Raw genomic sequence first — 18,202 nt, 5'->3', positions numbered from 1 at the left:
AATGGATCAGGGCCAGAGTAACTCAGACATGGAGGCTGAAGCCCTGAGTGTGAATGGATCAGGGCCAGAGTAACTCAGATATGGAGGCTGAAGCCCTGAGTGTGAATGGATCAGGGCCAGAGTAACTCAGACATGGAGGCTGAAGCCCTGAGTGAGAATGGATCAGGGCCAGAGTAACTCGGACATGGAGGCTGAAGCCCTGAGTGTGAATGGATCAGGGCCAGAGTAACTCAGACATGGAGGCTGAAGCCCTGAGTGAGAATGGATCAGGGCCAGAGTAACTCGGACATGGAGGCTGAAGCCCTGAGTGAGAATGGATCAGGGCCAGAGTAACTCGGACATGGAGGCTGAAGCCCTGAGTGAGAATGGATCAGGGCCAGAGTAACTCAGACATGGAGGCTGAAGCCCTGAGTGAGAATGGATCAGGGCCAGAGTAACTCAGACATGGAGGCTGAAGCCCTGAGTGAGAATGGATCAGGGCCAGAGTAACTCGGACATGGAGGCTGAAGCCCTGAGTGTGAATGGATCAGGGCCAGAGTAACTCAGACATGGAGGCTGAAGCCCTGAGTGAGAATGGATCAGGGCCAGAGTAACTCAGACATGGAGGCTGAAGCCCTGAGTGAGAATGGATCAGGGCCAGAGTAACTCGGACATGGAGGCTGAAGCCCTGAGTGTGAATGGATCAGGGCCAGAGTAACTCAGACATGGAGGCTGAAGCCCTGAGTGAGAATGGATCAGGGCCAGAGTAACTCAGACATGGAGGCTGAAGCCCTGAGTGTGAATGGATCAGGGCCAGAGTAACTCAGATATGGAGGCTGAAGCCCTGAGTGTGAATGGATCAGGGCCAGAGTAACTCAGACATGGAGGCTGAAGCCCTGAGTGTGAATGGATCAGGGCCAGAGTAACTCAGACATGGAGGCTGAGAAAAGGAGGGTTAGAATAAAAGGAGCATCAGCGAACAGATCCAGGGAAAGCTATGTGAGTGAGTTCAGTCAGCAGAGAGAGGAAGTGAACCCTGTGACATACGCTACAATAGACACTCATTAATGAAAGCAGTTTGACGTCAGGTTCCCACACGTGTGTCAGAGCACAAGCACACGCCTTCTTAGCTCTATTTAATGTCAATCAAGCCGACAATTCCTGACCGCTGCTCTTATTATGGCGGTAATAACATGCCTTTCTCTACGGTCTGATGGAAAAATCATCACCAGAACAATCTCCTTCTTTGGTGGTAAAGATCGTAGGCGCTCTGACTCATCGCAACCTCCAACGCCATGTCATGAAGAATGAAAAGCTCTGATTGGCCCACAAGTGACACCTTCACTGAAGGAACGAGGGATGAATGACTCTCCTAGAAGAGTTAGTCCACTCAGATTAAAGCATGGCGTTAAAGACGGGGGCCAGCCCACATCTGTGGATGGATCAGTCCCAGGTTATCTGTCATTTAATACCACCTGTTACCCCAGACAATACAGCTGAAAACGGGTTGGCAGGGGGGTCACCACCAGGGGCCCCAGGCACCAGGGGCCCAATGTCAGAGTCATTACAGGTGTGCATGAAAGATTTAAAGTTACTTTCACTTGGATGCATATTTAGAATGTTTTATAAACCTAAAAGTCATCATCAATGCCAAAGGATGGAATGTTTTATATGCCTTAAAGTCATCATCAATGCCAAAGGATGGAATGTTTTATATGCCTTAAAGTCATCATCAATGCCAAAGGATGGAATGTTTTGTAAGCCTTAAAGTCATCATCAATGGCAGAAGATGGAATGTTTTATAAGCCTTAAAGTCATCATCAATGCCAAAGGATGGAATGTTTTATAAACCTTAAAGTCATCATCAATGGCAGAGGATGGAATGTTTTATATGCCTTAAAGTCATCATCAATGCCAAAGGATGGAATGTTTTATATGCCTTGAAGTCATCATCAATGCCAAAGGATGGAATGTTTTATATGCCTTAAAGTCCTCATCAATGCCAAAGGATGGAATGTTTTATATGCCTTAAAGCCATCATCAATGGCAGAGGATGGAATGTTTTATAAACCTTAAAGTCATCATCAATGGCAAAGGATGGAATGTTTTATATGCCTTAAAGTCCTCATCAATAGCAGAGGATGGAATGTTTTATATGCCTTAAAGTCATCATCAATGGCAGAAGATGGAATGTTTTATATGCCTTAAAGTCATCATCAATGGCAGAGGATGGAACGTTTTATATGCCTTAAAGTCATCATAAATGGCAATGGATGGAATGTTTTATATGCCTTAAAATCACCATCAATGGCAGAGGATGGAATGTTTTATAAACCTTAAAGTCATCATCAATGGCAGAGGATGGAATGTTTTATAAGCCTTAAAGTCAATATCAATGCCAAAGGATAGAATGTTTTATATGCCTCAAAGTCATCATCAATGGCAGAGGATGGAATGTTTTATATGCCTTAAAGTCCTCATCAATAGCAGAGGATGGAATGTTTTATATGCCTTAAAGTCATCATCAATGGCAGAAGATGGAATGTTTTATATGCCTTAAAGTCATCATCAATGGCAGAGGATGGAATGTTTTGTAAACATTAAAGTCATCATCATAGCCAACGGATGGAATGTTTTATATGCCTTAAAGTCATCATCAATGGCAGAGGATGGAATGTTTTATAAACCTTAAAGTCATCAGCAATGCCAAAAGATGGAATGTTTTATATGCCTTCAAGTCATCATCAATGGCAGAAGATGGAATGTTTTATAAGCCTTAAAGTCATCATCAATGGCAGAGCATGGAATGTTTTATAAGCCTTAAAGTCATCATCAATGCCAAAGGATGGAATGTTTTATATGCCTTAAAGTCATCATCAATGGCAGAGGATGGAATGTTTTGTAAACCTTAAAGTCATCATCAATGGCAAAGGATGGAATGTTTTATATGCCTTAAAGTCATCATCAATAGCAGAGGATGGAATGTTTTATATGCCTTAAAGTCATCATCAATGGCAGAAGATGGAATGTTTTATATGCCTTAAAGTCATCATCAATGGCAGAGGATGAAATGTTTTATAAGCCTTAAAGTCATCATCAGTGGCAAAGGATGGAATGTTTTATATGCCTTTAAGTCATCATCAATGGCAGAGGATGGAATGTTTTGTAAACCTTAAAGTAATCATCAATGGCAAAGGATGGAATGTTTTATATGCCTTTAAGTCATCATCAATGCCAAAGGATGGAATGTTTTATATGCCTTAAAGTCATCATCAATGCCAAAGGATGGAATGTTTTATAAGCCTTAAAGTCATCATCAATGCCAAAGGATGGAATGTTTTATATACCTTAAAGTCATCATCAATGGCAGAGGATGGAATGTTTTGTAAACCTTAAAGTCATCATCAATGGCAAAGGATGGAATGTTTTATATGCCTTAAAGTCATCATCAATAGCAGAGGATGGAATGTTTTATATGCCTTAAAGTCATCATCAATGGCAGAAGATGGAATGTTTTATATGCCTTAAAGTCATCATCAATGGCAGAGGATGGAATGTTTTATAAGCCTTAAAGTCATCATCAGTGGCAAAGGATGGAATGTTTTATATGCCTTTAAGTCATCATCAATGGCAGAGGATGGAATGTTTTGTAAACCTTAAAGTCATCATCAATGCCAAAGGAGGGAATGTTTTATACGCCTCAAAGTCATCATCAATGGCAGAGGATGGAATGTTTTATAAACCTTAAAGTAATCATCAATGGCAAAGGATGGAATGTTTTATATGCCTTTAAGTCATCATCAATGCCAAAGGATGGAATGTTTTATATGCCTTAAAGTCATCATCAATGCCAAAGGATGGAATGTTTTATATGCCTTAAAGTCATCATCAATGCCAAAGGATGGAATGTTTTGTAAGCCTTAAAGTCATCATCAATGGCAGAGGATGGAATGTTTTATAAACCTTAAAGTCATCATCAATGGCAGAAGATGGAATGTTTTATAAGCCTTAAAGTCATCATCAATGCCAAAGGAGGGAATGTTTTATAAACCTTAAAGTCATCATCAATGGCAGAGGATGGAATGTTTTATATGCCTTAAAGTCATCATCAATGGCAAAGGATGGAATGTTTTATAAGCCTTAAAGTCATCATCAATGGCAGAGGATGGAATGTTTTATAAACCTTAAAGTCATCATCAATGCCAAAGGATGGAATGTTTTATATGCCTTACAGTCATCATCAATGCCAAAGGATGGAATGTTTTATATGCCTTGAAGTCATCATCAATGCCAAAGGATGGAATGTTTTATATGCCTTAAAGTCCTCATCAATGCCAAAGGATGGAATGTTTTATATGCCTTAAAGCCATCATCAATGGCAGAGGATGGAATGTTTTATAAACCTTAAAGTCATCATCAATGGCAAAGGATGGAATGTTTTATATGCCTTAAAGTCATCATCAATAGCAGAGGATGGAATGTTTTATATGCCTTAAAGTCATCATCAATGGCAGAAGATGGAATGTTTTATATGCCTTAAAGTCATCATCAATGGCAGAGGATGGAATGTTTTGTAAACATTAAAGTCATCATCATAGCCAACGGATGGAATGTTTTATATGCCTTAAAGTCATCATCAATGGCAGAGGATGGAATGTTATATAAACCTTAAAGTCATCAGCAATGCCAAAAGATGGAATGTTTTATATGCCTTCAAGTCATCATCAATAGCAGAGGATGGAATGTTTTATATGCCTTAAAGTCATCATCAATGGCAGAAGATGGAATGTTTTATATGCCTTAAAGTCATCATCAATGGCAGAGCATGGAATGTTTTATAAGCCTTAAAGTCATCATCAATGCCAAAGGATGGAATGTTTTATATGCCTTAAAGTCATCATCAATGGCAGAGGATGGAATGTTTTATATGCCTCAAAGTCATCATCAATGCCAAAGGATGGAATGTTTTATATGCCTTAAAGCCATCATCAATGGCAGAGGATGGAATGTTTTATAAACCTTAAAGTCATCATCAATGGCAGAGGATGGAATGTTTTATATGCCTTAAAGTCATCATCAATGGCAGAGGATGGAATGTTTTATATGCCTTAAAGTCATCATCAATGGCAGAAGATGGAATGTTTTATATGCCTTAAAGTCATCAGCAATGGCAGAGGATGGAATGTTTTATAAACCTTAAGGTCATCAGCAATGGCAAAGGATGGAATGTTTTATATGCCTTAAAGTCATCATCAATGCCAAAAGATGGAATGTTTTATATGCCTTAAAGTCATCATCAATGACAGAGGATGGAATGTTTTATAAACCTCAAAGTCATCATCAATGGCAGAGGATGGAATGTTTTATAAACCTTAAAGTCATCATCAATGCCAAAGGATGGAATGTTTTATATGCCTCAAAGTCATCATCAATGGCAGAGGATGGAATGTTTTATAAACCTTAAAGTCATCATCAATGGCAGAGGATGGAATGTTTTATAAGCCTATATGTAATTGTCAGAGCCAAAGGATGGAATGTTTAATAAGCTTAGATTACATCATTTTCAATAGCAGAGGATGTAAATGTTTTTTAAGCCTTTTCTGACATTGTCAACGTCAAAGGACGGAATGTTTTATAATCTTTAAAGTCATCATCAATGCCAACTGACGGAATCTTTTATAAGCTTAGATGACATCATTGTCAAAGCCACAGGATGGAATGTTTGTGAAGCTTGGGGTGTTGGGGCTGTTTTTCTCTTCATTGTTGCTTCAGAGGTTTTCCCTCGCTCTTTGTTTTATATTTGGTAAAAATGGAGATTCAAATGCCCAAACATCCCCAGCTTCATGAACATTCTCTCCTCTGTCTTTGACGATGCTGTCCTGTGAAGGTGATTTCATCCTTAAAGTCATCATCAATGCCAAAGGATGAAATGTTTTTTAAGCCTTAAAGTCATCATGAATGGCAGAGGATGGAATATTTAATCAGCCTTAAAGTCATCATCAATGGCAGAGGATGGAATGTTTTATAAGCCTCAAAGTCATCATCAGTTTCATCGTTTAAAGTTTATGAACATTCCATCCTCCTACTTTCTTAGAGTGCTACCTCCAACGGCTGTGCTCAGGTACAGAGGAATATTACTATTGTGCCATCAGACAGGGGCCCTGGCTATTCATGCTCAGGTACAAAGGAATGTTAGTATTGTGATGGCAGACTGGGGGGCGGAGCTATTCGTGCTCAGGTACAGAGGAATGTTTGTATTGTGATGGCAGACTGGGGGGCGGGGCTATTCGTGCTCAGGTACAGAGGAATGTTACTATTGTGATGGCAGACTGGGGGGCGGGGCTAATTGTGCTCAGGTACAAAGGAATGTTAGTATTGTGATGGCAGACTGGGGGGGCGGGGCTATTCGTGCTCAGGTACAGAGGAATGTTTGTATTGTGATGGCAGACTGGGGGGCGGGGCTAATCGTGCTCAGACACGGCTCAGAACCATCTATCCTTATATGGAAATGCTCTGAGCAGACTTGAGCATGGTGCCTGAATGCAGCATGTTTGTGTTCTTGTATCTGGACCCTAGTCTTTAATGTGACAGGACCAATAAGGTCCTGGTCTATGAAATAGTCCAGAAGACTGAGGGTTTTTGGTCTAGCACCCTAGCTGTGTTTTGTATCAGTGAAAGTTTCTGAGGTGATGGTTTCATGTTCAGAGAAATCCTAAATATCAGAGTAGACTGAGAGAAAGCACTCCTGTGCGTCATCATCGTTAATGTTTAAAACTGTTGATCTGACAGATCCTTTTTTTGATACAAGGAAACGCTCACTGGCAGTGCGTCAGAGGGCTAAAACGCCTTTGATTATAGCTCCTTCATAAGTCAATTATGCTGTTATTACAGGCTATCATGTCCTGTTCCTGAGCCTTCAAGGCCTCTGTTCATTGGCTGTCATATAATGCTGGCAGGATGTCAGCATCAGGAAGGAGCAGCTTTTTCAGGAATCATTTTTCGTTTAACTTCAGTAATGACTTTTCCTCGAAGAACTCGTCGACCTGGAGCTCTTCAGCTGCTCGCTCCATCTCTCCTTTATTCTCTTTCCCTTCTTCTACAGCATCCATTCATCATCTCCATCTCCACACCAGCATCTGTCGGTCTGGGCCGCTCTTCTATCTCACCAACACTATGGAGCACATCTCCAAACTGACCAAAGTCTGCTCTGGATCATGGCAGAGTGGTGTGAGGTCAAAGATCTGTTCAGTCTCATGTTACCCCCCACCACCAAAGTCGACCCCCTCCTCTCTAACCATGTTTCCATCATTAGAGAGGAGGGAAGAGCCTTACAGCAGCCTGTTTTTATGGTGTTATTTACCAGCCTGCATGTTTGAGTAGATTATCCCCATGCTCCATCACAGCGTCACAGGATTCTGCTTTATGGAGCCATTTTCACTGCAAAACTTCAGAGCCCTTTATAACACGCAGAGATAAAGACTGATTTAAGGCTCATCCTCCTCTCATCCAGGAGAATCCTGCTTCTCTGTCGGACTGACTCTGAGTTTTCTCTGTGGTGTACGCAACATATCTCTAAGGAACTGACCAATAAGAAACAGGCAGAGGATGAACTGACCAATAAGAAACAGGCAGGGGACGAACGGACCACTAGGTAAAATACATAGATGTCCTAGAGCTGTAGATGTAGATGTTCTAGAGTTGTAGATGTAGATGTCCTAGAGCTGTAGATGTTCTAGAGCTGTAGATGTAGTTGTCCTAGAGCTGTAGATGTTCTTGAGCTGTAGATGTAGATGTCCTAGAGCTGCAGATGTAGATGGTCTAGAGTTGTAGATGTAGTTGTCCTAGAGCTGTAGACGTTCTTGAGCTGTAGATGTAGATGTCCTAGAGCTGCAGATGTAGATGGTCTAGAGTTGTAGATTTTTTAGAACTGTAGATGTAGATGTCCTAGAGCTGTAGATGTAGATGTTCTAGAGTTGTAGATTTTTTTAGAACTGTAGATGTAGTTTTCCTAGACCTGTAGATGGAGTTGTCCTAGAGTTGTAGATGTTGGTGTCCTAGGGCTGTAGATGTTCTAGAGCTGTAGATGTTCTAGAGCTGTAGATGTAGTTATCCTAGAGCTGTAGATGTTCTAGAGTTGTAGATGTAAATGTTCCAGAGTTGTAGATGTAGTTGTCCGAGAGTTGTAGATGTAGTTTTCCTAGAGCTGTTCTAGAGTTGTAGATTTTCTAGAACTGTAGACATAGATGTTCTAGAGCTGTAGATGTAGATGTTCTAGAGTTGTAGATTTTCTAGAACTCTAGATGTAGTTTTCCTAGAGCTGTAGATGTAGTTGTCCTAGAGCTGTAGATGTAGATGTCCTAGAGTTGTAGATGGAGTTGTCCTAGAGCTGTAGATGTTCTAGAGCTGTAGATGTTCTAGAGCTGTAGATGTAAATGTTCCAGAGTTGTAGATGTAGTTGTCCTAGAGCTGTAAATGTTCTAGAGTTGTAGATGAAGATGTTCTAGAACTGTAGATGTAGATGTCCTAGAGCTGTAGATGTAGATGTTCTAGAGTTGTAGATTTTCTAGAACTTTAGATGTAGTTTTCCTAGAGCTGTTCTAGAGTTGTAGATTTTCTAGAACTGTAGACGTAGATGTCCTAGAGCTGTAGATGTAGATGTTCTAGCATTGTAGATTTTCTACAACTTTAGATGTAGTTTTCCTAAAGCTGTACATGTAGTTGTCCTAGAGCTGGAGATGTAGATGTCCTAGAGTTGTAGATGTAGTTGTCCTAGAGCTGTAGATGTAGATGTCCTAGAGTTGTAGATGTAGTTGTCCTAGAGCTGTAGATGTTGGTGTCCTAGAGCTGTAGATGTTCTAGAGCTGTAGATGTAGATGTCCTAGAGTTGTAGATGTAGTTGTCCTAGAGCTGTAGATGTAGATGTCCTAGAGTTGTAGATGTAGTTGTCCTAGAGCTGTAGATGTTGGTGTCCTAGAGCTGTAGTTGTCCTAGAGCTGTAGATGTAGTTATCCTAGAGCTGTAGATGTTCTAGAGTTGTAGATGTATATGTTCCAGAGTTGTAGATGTAGTTGTCCGAGAGTTGTAGATGTAGTTGTCCTAGAGCTGTAAATGTTCTAGAGTTGCAGATGAAGTGTTCTAGAACTGTAGATGTAGATGTCCTAGAGCTGTAGATGTAGTTGTCCTAGAGCTGTAGATGTTCTAGAGCTGTGGATGTTCTAGAGTAGAGCTACTGTTACCTAGAGTAAAAATGTAGATGTCCTAGAGCTGTAGATGTAGATGTTCTAGAGTTGTAGATGTAGTTGTCCTAGAGCTGTAGTTGTCCTTGAGCTGTAGTTGTCCTAGAGCTGTAGAAGTTCTATAGTTGTAGATGTAGATGTCCTAGAGCTGTAGATGTTCTAGAGTTGTAGATGTAGTTGTCCTGGAGTTGTAGAAGTTCTATAGTTGTAGATATCCTAGAGCTGTAGATGTTCTAGAGCTGTAGATGTAGTTGTCCTAGGGCTGTAGATGTTCTAGAGTTGCAGATGTAGATGTTCTAGAGTTGTAGATGTAGATGTCCTAGAGCTGTAGATGTTCTAGAGCTGTAGATGTTCTAGAGCTGTAAATGTAGATGTTCTAGAGTTGTAGATGTAGTTGTCCTAGAGCTGTAGACATCCTTGAGCTGTCGATGTAGATGTCCTAGAGCTGTAGATGTAGATGTTCTAGAGCTGTAGATGTAGTTGTCCTAGAGCTGTAGATGTAGATGTCCTAGAGTTGTAGATGAAGTTGTCCTAGAGCTGTAGATGTTGGTTTCCTAGAGCTGTAGATGTTCTAGAGCTGTAGATGTCCTAGAGCTGTAGATGTTGGTTTCCTAGAGATGTAGATGTACTAGAGCTGTAGATGTAGTTGTCCTAGAGCTGTAGATGTAGATGTCCTAGAGCTGTAAATGCATTTGTCCTAGAGCTGTAGATGTTCTAGAGCTGTAGATGTTCTATAGTTGTAGATGTAGTTGTCCTAGAGCTGTAGAAGTTCTATAGTTGTAGATGTAGATGTCCTAGAGCTGTAGATGTAGATGTTCTAGAGTTGAAGATTTTCTAGAACTGTAGATGTAGATGTCCTAGAGCTGTAGATGTTCTAGAGTTGTAGATTTTCTAGAGCTGTATATGTAGTTTTCTTAGAGCTGTAGATGTAGCTGTCCTAGAGCTGTAGATGTAGTTGTCCTAGAGCTGTAGATGAAGTTTTCCTAGAGCTGTAGATGTAGATGTCCTAGAGTTGTAGATGAAGTTGTCCTAGAGCTGTAGATGTTGGTTTCCTAGAGCTGTAGATGTTGGTTTCCTAGAGCTGTAGATGTTCTAGAGCTGTAGATGTCCTAGAGCTGTAGATGTTGGTTTCCTAGAGATGTAGATGAAGTTGTCCTAGAGCTGTAGATGTTGGTTTCCTAGAGCTGTAGATGTTCTAGAGCTGTAGATGAAGTTGTCCTAGAGCTGTAGATGTTGGTTTCCTAGAGCTGTAGATGTTCTAGAGCTGTAGATGTCCTAGAGCTGTAGATGTTGGTTTCCTAGAGATGTAGATGAACTAGAGCTGTAGATGTAGTTGTCCTAGAGCTGTAGATGTAGATGTCCTAGAGCTGTAAATGCATTTGTCCTAGAGCTGTAGATGTTCTAGAGCTGTAGATGTTCTAGAGTTGTAGATGTAGTTGTCCTAGAGCTGTAGAAGTTCTATAGTTGTAGATGTAGATGTTCTAGAGTTGAAGATTTTCTAGAACTGTAGATGTTGGTTTCCTAGAGCTGTAGATGTTCTAGAGCTGTAGATGTTCTAGAGCTGTAGATGTAGTAATCCTAGAGCTGTAGATGTGCTAGAGTTGTAGATGTAAATATTCCAGAGTTGTAGATGTAGTTGTCCGAGAGTTGTAGATGTAGTTTTCCTAGAGCTTTAAATGTTCTTGAGTTGTAGATGAAGATGTTCTAGAACTGTAGATGTAGATGTCCTAGAGCTGTAGATGTAGTTTTACTAGAGCTGTAGATGTAGATGTCCTAGAGATGTAAATGCAGTTGTCCTAGAGCTGTAGATGTTCTAGAGCTGTAGATGTTCTAGAGCTGTAGATGTAGTTACGCAACATATCTCTGAGGAACTGACCAATAAGAAACAGGCATAGGATGAACTTACCAATAACAAACAGGCAGGGGATGAACGGACCACTAGGTAAAATACATAGATTTCCTAGAGCTGTAGATGTAGTTGTCCTAGAGCTGTAGTTGTCCTAGAGCTGTAGATGTTCTAGAGTTGTAGATGTAGATGTCCTAGAGCTGTAGATGTAGATGTTCTAGAGTTGAAGATTTTCTAGAACTGTAGATGTAGATGTCCTAGAGCTGTAGATGTAGATGTTCTAGAGTTGAAGATTTTCTAGAGCTGTAGATGTAGTTTTCCTAGAGCTGTAGTTGTCCTAGAGCTGTAGATGTTCTAGAGTTGTAGATGTAGATGTCCTAGAGCTGTAGATGTAGATGTTCTAGAGTTGAAGATTTTCTAGAACTGTAGATGTAGATGTCCTAGAGCTGTAGTTGTCCTAGAGCTGTAGATGTTCTAGAGCTGTAGATGTAGTTGTCCTAGAGCTGTAGTTGTCCTAGAGCTGTAGATGTTCTAGAGTTGTAGATGTAGATGTCCTAGAGCTGTAGATGAACTGTAGATGTAGATGTCCTAGAGCTGTAGTTGTCCTAGAGCTGTAGATGTTCTAGAGCTGTAGATGTAGTTGTCCTAGAGCTGTAGTTGTCCTAGAGCTGTAGATGTTCTAGAGTTGTAGATGTAGATGTCCTAGAGCTGTAGATGTAGATGTTCTAGAGTTGAAGATTTTCTAGAACTGTAGATGTAGATGTCCTAGAGCTGTAGATGTAGATGTTCTAGAGTTGAAGATTTTCTAGAACTGTAGATGTAGATGTCCTAGAGCTGTAGATGTAGATGTTCTAGAGTTGAAGATTTTCTAGAGCTGTAGATGTAGTTTTCCTAGAGCTGTAGATGTAGTTGTCCTAGAGCTGTAGATGTAGTTGTCCTAGAGCTGTAGATGTAGTTGTCCTAGAGCTGTAGATGTAGTTGTCCTAGAGCTGTAGATGTAGTTGTCCTAGAGCTGTAGATGTAGTTTTCCTAGAGCTGTAGATATTGGTGTCCTAGAGCTGTAGATGTAGATGTTCTAGAGTTGAAGATTTTCTAGAGCTGTAGATGTAGTTTTCCTAGAGCTGTAGATGTAGTTGTCCTAGAGCTGTAGATGTAGTTGTCCTAGAGCTGTAGATGTAGTTTTCCTAGAGCTGTAGATGTTCTAGAGTTGTAGATGTAGATGTTACAATGTTACAATGTCATTTCGCAGACGCTTTTCTCCAAAGCGACGTACATTTGAGAGCAAGAACAACACAAGCAATGATCTAGACAAGAAGAAACAACATCAGTAAGTGCCATCAAGTGCTTCAGGTCCAATTGGACGCAAGTGCTGCCGTGTAGAGTTTAAGGCAGAGTACCTAAAATATACATTGTTTATGAAGTTTTTTTTTTTTGTTTTGTTTTGTTTTTTTTTTTTTGTTTGGTTTTTTTTTTGTTTTTTTTTTTTGTTTGTTTTTATGTTTTTTTTTTTTGTTATTAGACAGCAACAATGAATCAAGGAAAATGTGGGATCACTAATTGCCATTCATTAGACTTCACAACAACTATTTACCAAGTACCAAGTGCTGGATCATTCCCAAAGAGCTGGGCAAAGAAATCCCAGAAGTAGAGCAGGACAGTGCGAGCTAACTATAGTTGGGAGACTGATTCAACCACTGGGGACAGCAGTGGAGAATAGTCTGGCTGAGACTCAATCTACTACTGGGGACAACAGTAGAGAATTGCCTAGCTAAGTGCAAAATGTTCTCTGAAGAGCTGGGTCTTTAGCCTTCTCTTGAAAGTAGACAGGGAGTCTGAAGATCGAATGGAGTTGGGTAATTCATTCCACCATTTAGGGACAACAGAGGAGAAGAGTCGAGCTAGTGACTTAGGAGCATGATGTGCTGGAAGTACCAGGCGCCTTTCGCCGGCTGAGCGTAGTGGGCGAGAAGGTGTGTAGACATGGATGAGGGACTCCAGGTAAACAGGAGCAGATTTAGTTACTGCTTTGTAAGCAATGATTAGAGTATTGAATTTAATGCGTCCTGCAACTGGAAGCCAGGTGAGAGAGATTCAAAGCGGCGTGACATGAGCTCTCTTGGGTTGGTTGAAGACCAGTCGAGCTGCGGCGTTCTGGATCAACTGCAGAGGTATAACTGTGCATGCAGGTAGGCCTGCCAGTAATGAGTTACAGTAGTCAATACGTGATATTATAAGAGCCTGTACCAGGAGTTGTGTAGCATGCTCTGTCAAGTAGGGTCTGATCCTCTTGATGTTGTAGAGGGCGAAACGGCAGGACCGAGCAATCGAGGCCACATGGAGCTTGAAGGTTAGCTGGTCATCAATCATGACACCCAGATTCCGGGCTGACTTAGTGGGCAAGAGATTATTTGATCCAAGCTGGATACTGATCTGCGGTTCCATAGTGGGACTGGCTGGGATGATAATGAGCTCAGTTTTGGGCAGGTTGAGCTGAAGGGTTCCCTCATCCATTTAGAAATATCAGCAAGGCAGGATGAGATCCGAGCTGAGACAGTTGTGTCATCTGGTGGAAAGGACAGGAATAGCTGTGTGTCGTCTGCATAGCAGTGATAAGAAAAGCCATGGGAGCGGATGATTGCACCAAGTGAGGTGGTGTATATTGAGAAAAGTAGGGGACCAAGCACAGACCCTTGAGGCACCCCTGTTGATAAGCCATGCAGTTTAGACACTCCTCCCTTCCATGATACTCTAAAAGATCTCCCTGTGAGGTAGGACTTAAACCACTGGAGGGCAGATCCTGAGATACCAAGTGAAGAGAGTGTGGAGAGGAGGATTTGGTGGTTTACTGTGTCAAAGGCAGCAGACAGATCCAGCAGTAAGAGAACTGAGGACTGACCAGCTGCTCTGGCCAAGCGAAGTGATTCCGTTACGACAAAAGTGCAGTTTCAGTAGAGTGGCCCGCCTAAAGCCAGACTGATTCTGATCAAGTAGATCATTGTTCTGCAAGTGTTCTGAGAGCTGGTTGAAGACTGTGCGCTCCAGTATTTTTGATAGGAATGGGAGAAGTGAGACCGGCCTGTAATTTTCAACCAGGGCTGGGTTGAGAGTGGGTTTTTTGAGCAGTGGTGTAACCCGCTTGCTTGAAAGCAGCTGGGAAAACACCTGTGGACAGAGAGGAGTTAATGATACAACTCACAGCAGGGCTGATTGTGGGCTCAATCGCCTGCAAGAGATGTGATGGTATCGGATCGAGGGGACAGGTTGTGGGCTTAGAGTCAAGCAGAAGCCTGGTGACCTCGCTCTCACTTAGTGGAGAGAATGAGCTAAGTGATGCATCACTAGCTGGTGGCAGAAAACTGAGTTGGACAGGCTCAGAGAATTGGTTGCTGATGGCAGAAACCTTGTCAGTGAAGTAGGAGGCGAACATGTCTGGAGTCAACATACTGGAGGGTTGTGGGTTTGAAGGAGAGAGGAGCGAGTTAAAAGCAGAGAAGAGTTTGCGTGCATCAGTGGCAGCACAGATCTTTGATTGATAGAACGCCTTCTTAGCAGATTTTAGAGCAGAGGTAAAACAGGACAGTTTTTGCTGATAAGCACTCAAGTCAGTGGTTTGTTTGGATTTATGCCATTTTCTCTCTGCCGCCCTGAGCCCTGCCCTTTGGGTTCTGATGACCTCAGTGAGCCAGGGACAAGGTGGAGTATTACGAATAGGCTTAGACACCAGAGGGCAGAGTTTGTCCAGAGAGGAGGTCAGTGAGGAGCAGAATGTGTCTGTGGCCTCGTTAACAGTGAGTGTGAAGGACTCGTTACATGAGGCTAGTGCAGCTGAGACCTCGTCAGACAGCTGTGTTGGGTCAAGTGACCGAAGGTTTCTGCGGTATGATCTTAATTGAGTAGTAGATTGTTGAAGTTCAGGTAAGCCAAGTGAGAACTGAATGAAGTGGTGGTCAGAGAGGTGAAGTGGTGTTACACTCAAATTAGCCGTGGAGCAATTGGGAGTTAGAATCAAATCCAGTGTATTACCAGCCTTGTGTGTAGGAGGCGTTTGAACCAGTTTCAAGTCAAAGGAGGACAGTAGTGAAATAAAATCAGTAGCCTGGGCTCTATCCAAGTGGATGTTCATGTCACCCATGACAACCAATGGTGTGCCATCATCAGGGATGTCTGAGAGTAACATGTCCAGTTCCACAATAAAGTTGTCCAGGTGACCCCCAGGTGGGCGGTATACCACAACCATGTAAGCCTTTATTGGGGCAGTGACCTGTGCTGCATGATATTCAAATGAGGTGTTATTGTCCAAGGGTTTGAACTGGCTGAAGTTCCAGCTATGAGAAAGAATAATGCCTGTGCCACCTCCTCGGCCAGAAGAGCGAGGTGTATGAGAGAACACTGCATCAACTGATAGAGCAGTTGGTGTTACAGTGTTCTCAGGACGGACCCAAGTTTCTGTCAGGGCTAGGACCTGAATGTTAGACAGTTTAGTGAGGGAATTGATGAATTCTGCTTTGTTAACTGCAGACTGGCAGTTCCAGAGGCCAACTGTGATAAAAGGTTGTGGACAAGAGGCATTCTGCAAAGTGGATAGATTATGCAGGTTTCGTTTTCTGTAACTATTGTGCTTCTTTCTGTTCCCATATATGACTTGTATTTTTTGGTTGCACATGTTGCGTTAGACTGCTGAGGTGCGTTAGACTGTTATGAGGCAGTGCTGCCTGTCTGTGGCCTTGCTCGGTGGACTCGCTGGTCTTTACCCAATGTGGTCTTCACACAATTGGGCTTCCACAAGGGCTGACGCTTACGCTGACGCTTCAGCGCAGTCTGTGTACTTATATAGAGAGATATGCCACAGATGTGCACAATTGAGTTGATTGTGCACAGCCGCTAACCGCCCCAGCTGGCAAATTTAGATTCAAACTCTCTTAAAGCTTGGACTACAGTGAAACTCCGCCCCGGCAGTTTTCACTTTAGCAATCAATAGAGGGAGCCACACGCGTCAACTGCCTCACCTATTGTTGCAGAGAGAGTGAAACTAACACGTTCAGCCTAAGCAAAACTGCCAACAACCTGCTTCCAACTGAAACAACCAAAAGCAGATTCCTCTTACCAAGTAGCTTCTCCCTTCCTATCTCAAAGATCAGAGCTTGTTCCAGAGTTGTAGATGTAGTTGTCTTAGAGCTGTAGATGTTCTAGAGCTGTAGATGTAGATGTTTTAGAGCTGTAGATGTAGTTGTCCTAGAGCTGTAGATGTTCTAGGGTTGTAGATGTAGATGTTCCAGAGTTTTAGATGTAGTTGTCCGAAAGTTGTAGATGTAGTTGTCCTAGAGCTGTAGATGTTCTAGAGTTGTAGATGTAGATGCTCTAGAGTTGTAGATGTAGATGTTCTAGAGCTTTAGATGTTCCAGAGTTGTAGATGTACTTTTCCTAGAGCTGTAGATGTCCTAGAGCTGTAGATGTTCTAGAGCTGTGAATATAGATGTTCTAGAGTTGTAGATGTAGTTGTCCTAGAGCTGTAGACGTTCTTGAGCTGTAGATGTAGATGTCCTAGAGCTGTAGATGTAGATGTCCTACAGCTGTAGATTTTCTTGAGCTGTAGATGTAGATGTTCTAGATATTTAGATTTTCTAGAGCTGTAGATGTAGTTTTCCTTGAGCTGTAGATGTAGATGTCCTAAAGCTGTAGATGTAGATTTCCTAGAGCTGTAGATGTAGTTGTCCTAGAGCTGTAGACGTTGGTGTCCGAGAGCTGTAGATGTTCTAGAGCTGTAGATGCAGTTATTCTAGAGCTGAAGATGTTCTAGAGTTGTGGATGTAGATGTTCCAGAGATGTAGATATAGTTGTCCGAAAGTTGTAGATGTAGTTGTCCTAGAGCTGTAGATGGTCTAGAGCTGTTGATGTAGATGTCTTAGAGCTGTAGATGTAGATGTCCTCGAGCTGGAGATGTAATTGTCCCAGAGCTGTAGATATTCTGGAGCTGTAGATGTAAATGTTCTAGAGTTGTAGATGTAATTGTCCTAGAACTTTAGATGTAGTTTTCCAAGAGCTGTAGATGTTCTATAGCTGTAGATGTAAATGTTCTAGAGCTGTAGATGTAGATGTCCTAGAGCTGTAGATGTAGTTGTCCTAAAGCTGTAGATGTAGATGTCCTAGAGCTGTAGATATTCTAGAGCTGTTGCTGTAGATGTTCTAGAGTTGTAGATGTAGCTGGCCTAGAGCTGTAGATGTTCTAGAGCTGTAGACATAGATGTTCTAGAGCTGTAGATGTAGATGTCCTAAAGCTGTAGATGTAGTTGTCCTAGAGCTGTAGATGTAGATGTCCTAGAGCTGTAGATGTTCTAGAGCTGTAGATGTTCTAGAGCTGTAGATGTAGTTATCCTAGAGCTGTATATGTTCTAGAGTTGTAGATGTTCTTGAGTTGTAGATGTTGATGTTCTAGAGTTGTAGATGTAGTTGTGGTAGAGGTGTAGATGTAGTTTTCCTAGAGCTATAGATGTTCTAGAGCTGTAGACGTTGGTGTCCTAGATATGTAGATGTAGTTGTCCTAGAGCTGTAAATGTTCTAGAACTGTAGATGTAGATGTTCTAGAATTGTAGATGTAGTTGTCCTAGAGCTGTAGATGTGATAGAGCTGTAGATATCCTAGAGATGTACACGTTGTAGAGCTGTAGATGTAGATGTTCTGGAGTTCTAGATGTAGATGTTCTTAAGCTGTAGATGTAGATGTGATAGAGGTGTAGATGTAGATGTGATAGAGATGTAGATGTGATAGAGATGTAGATGTGATAGAGCTGTAGATGTAGATGTGATAGAGCTGTAGATGTAGATGTGATAGAGATGTAGATGTGATAGAGCTGTAGATGTAGATGTGATAGAGATGTAGATGTAGATGTGATAGAGCTGTAGATGTAGATGTGATAGAGGTGTAGATGTAGATGTGATAGAGCTGTAGATGTAGATGTGATAGAGATGTAGATGTGATAGAGATGTAGATGTAGATGTGATAGAGCTGTAGATGTAGATGTGATAGAGATGTAGATGTAGATGTGATAGAGCTGTAGATGTAGATGTGATAGAGCTGTAGATGTAGATGTGATAGAGCTGTAGATGTAGATGTGATAGAGATGTAGATGTGATAGAGCTGTAGA

General features: G+C 41.7%; 1 protein-coding gene across 1 annotated transcript in view; it reads left to right on the top strand.

Moving 5' to 3' along the window:
- Positions 1 to 313: 313 nt before the first annotated feature.
- The window catches only part of LOC121527636 (extensin-like), a 20,753-nt gene continuing 2,864 nt past the window's right edge, over positions 314 to 18,202 (top strand). Inside the window, exon 1 of the mRNA XM_041814663.1 lies at positions 314 to 359. Within this exon, the coding sequence (XP_041670597.1) occupies positions 314 to 359 (46 nt within the window). The remainder of the gene's footprint in view (positions 360 to 18,202) is intronic.

This window comes from Cheilinus undulatus, linkage group 19 (assembly GCF_018320785.1).
Source record: "Cheilinus undulatus linkage group 19, ASM1832078v1, whole genome shotgun sequence".
Classification (NCBI taxonomy): Eukaryota; Metazoa; Chordata; class Actinopteri; order Labriformes; family Labridae; genus Cheilinus; species Cheilinus undulatus.
Note: the sequence above shows the minus strand (reverse complement) of the source record. Positions and strands in the feature narration are given on the sequence as shown.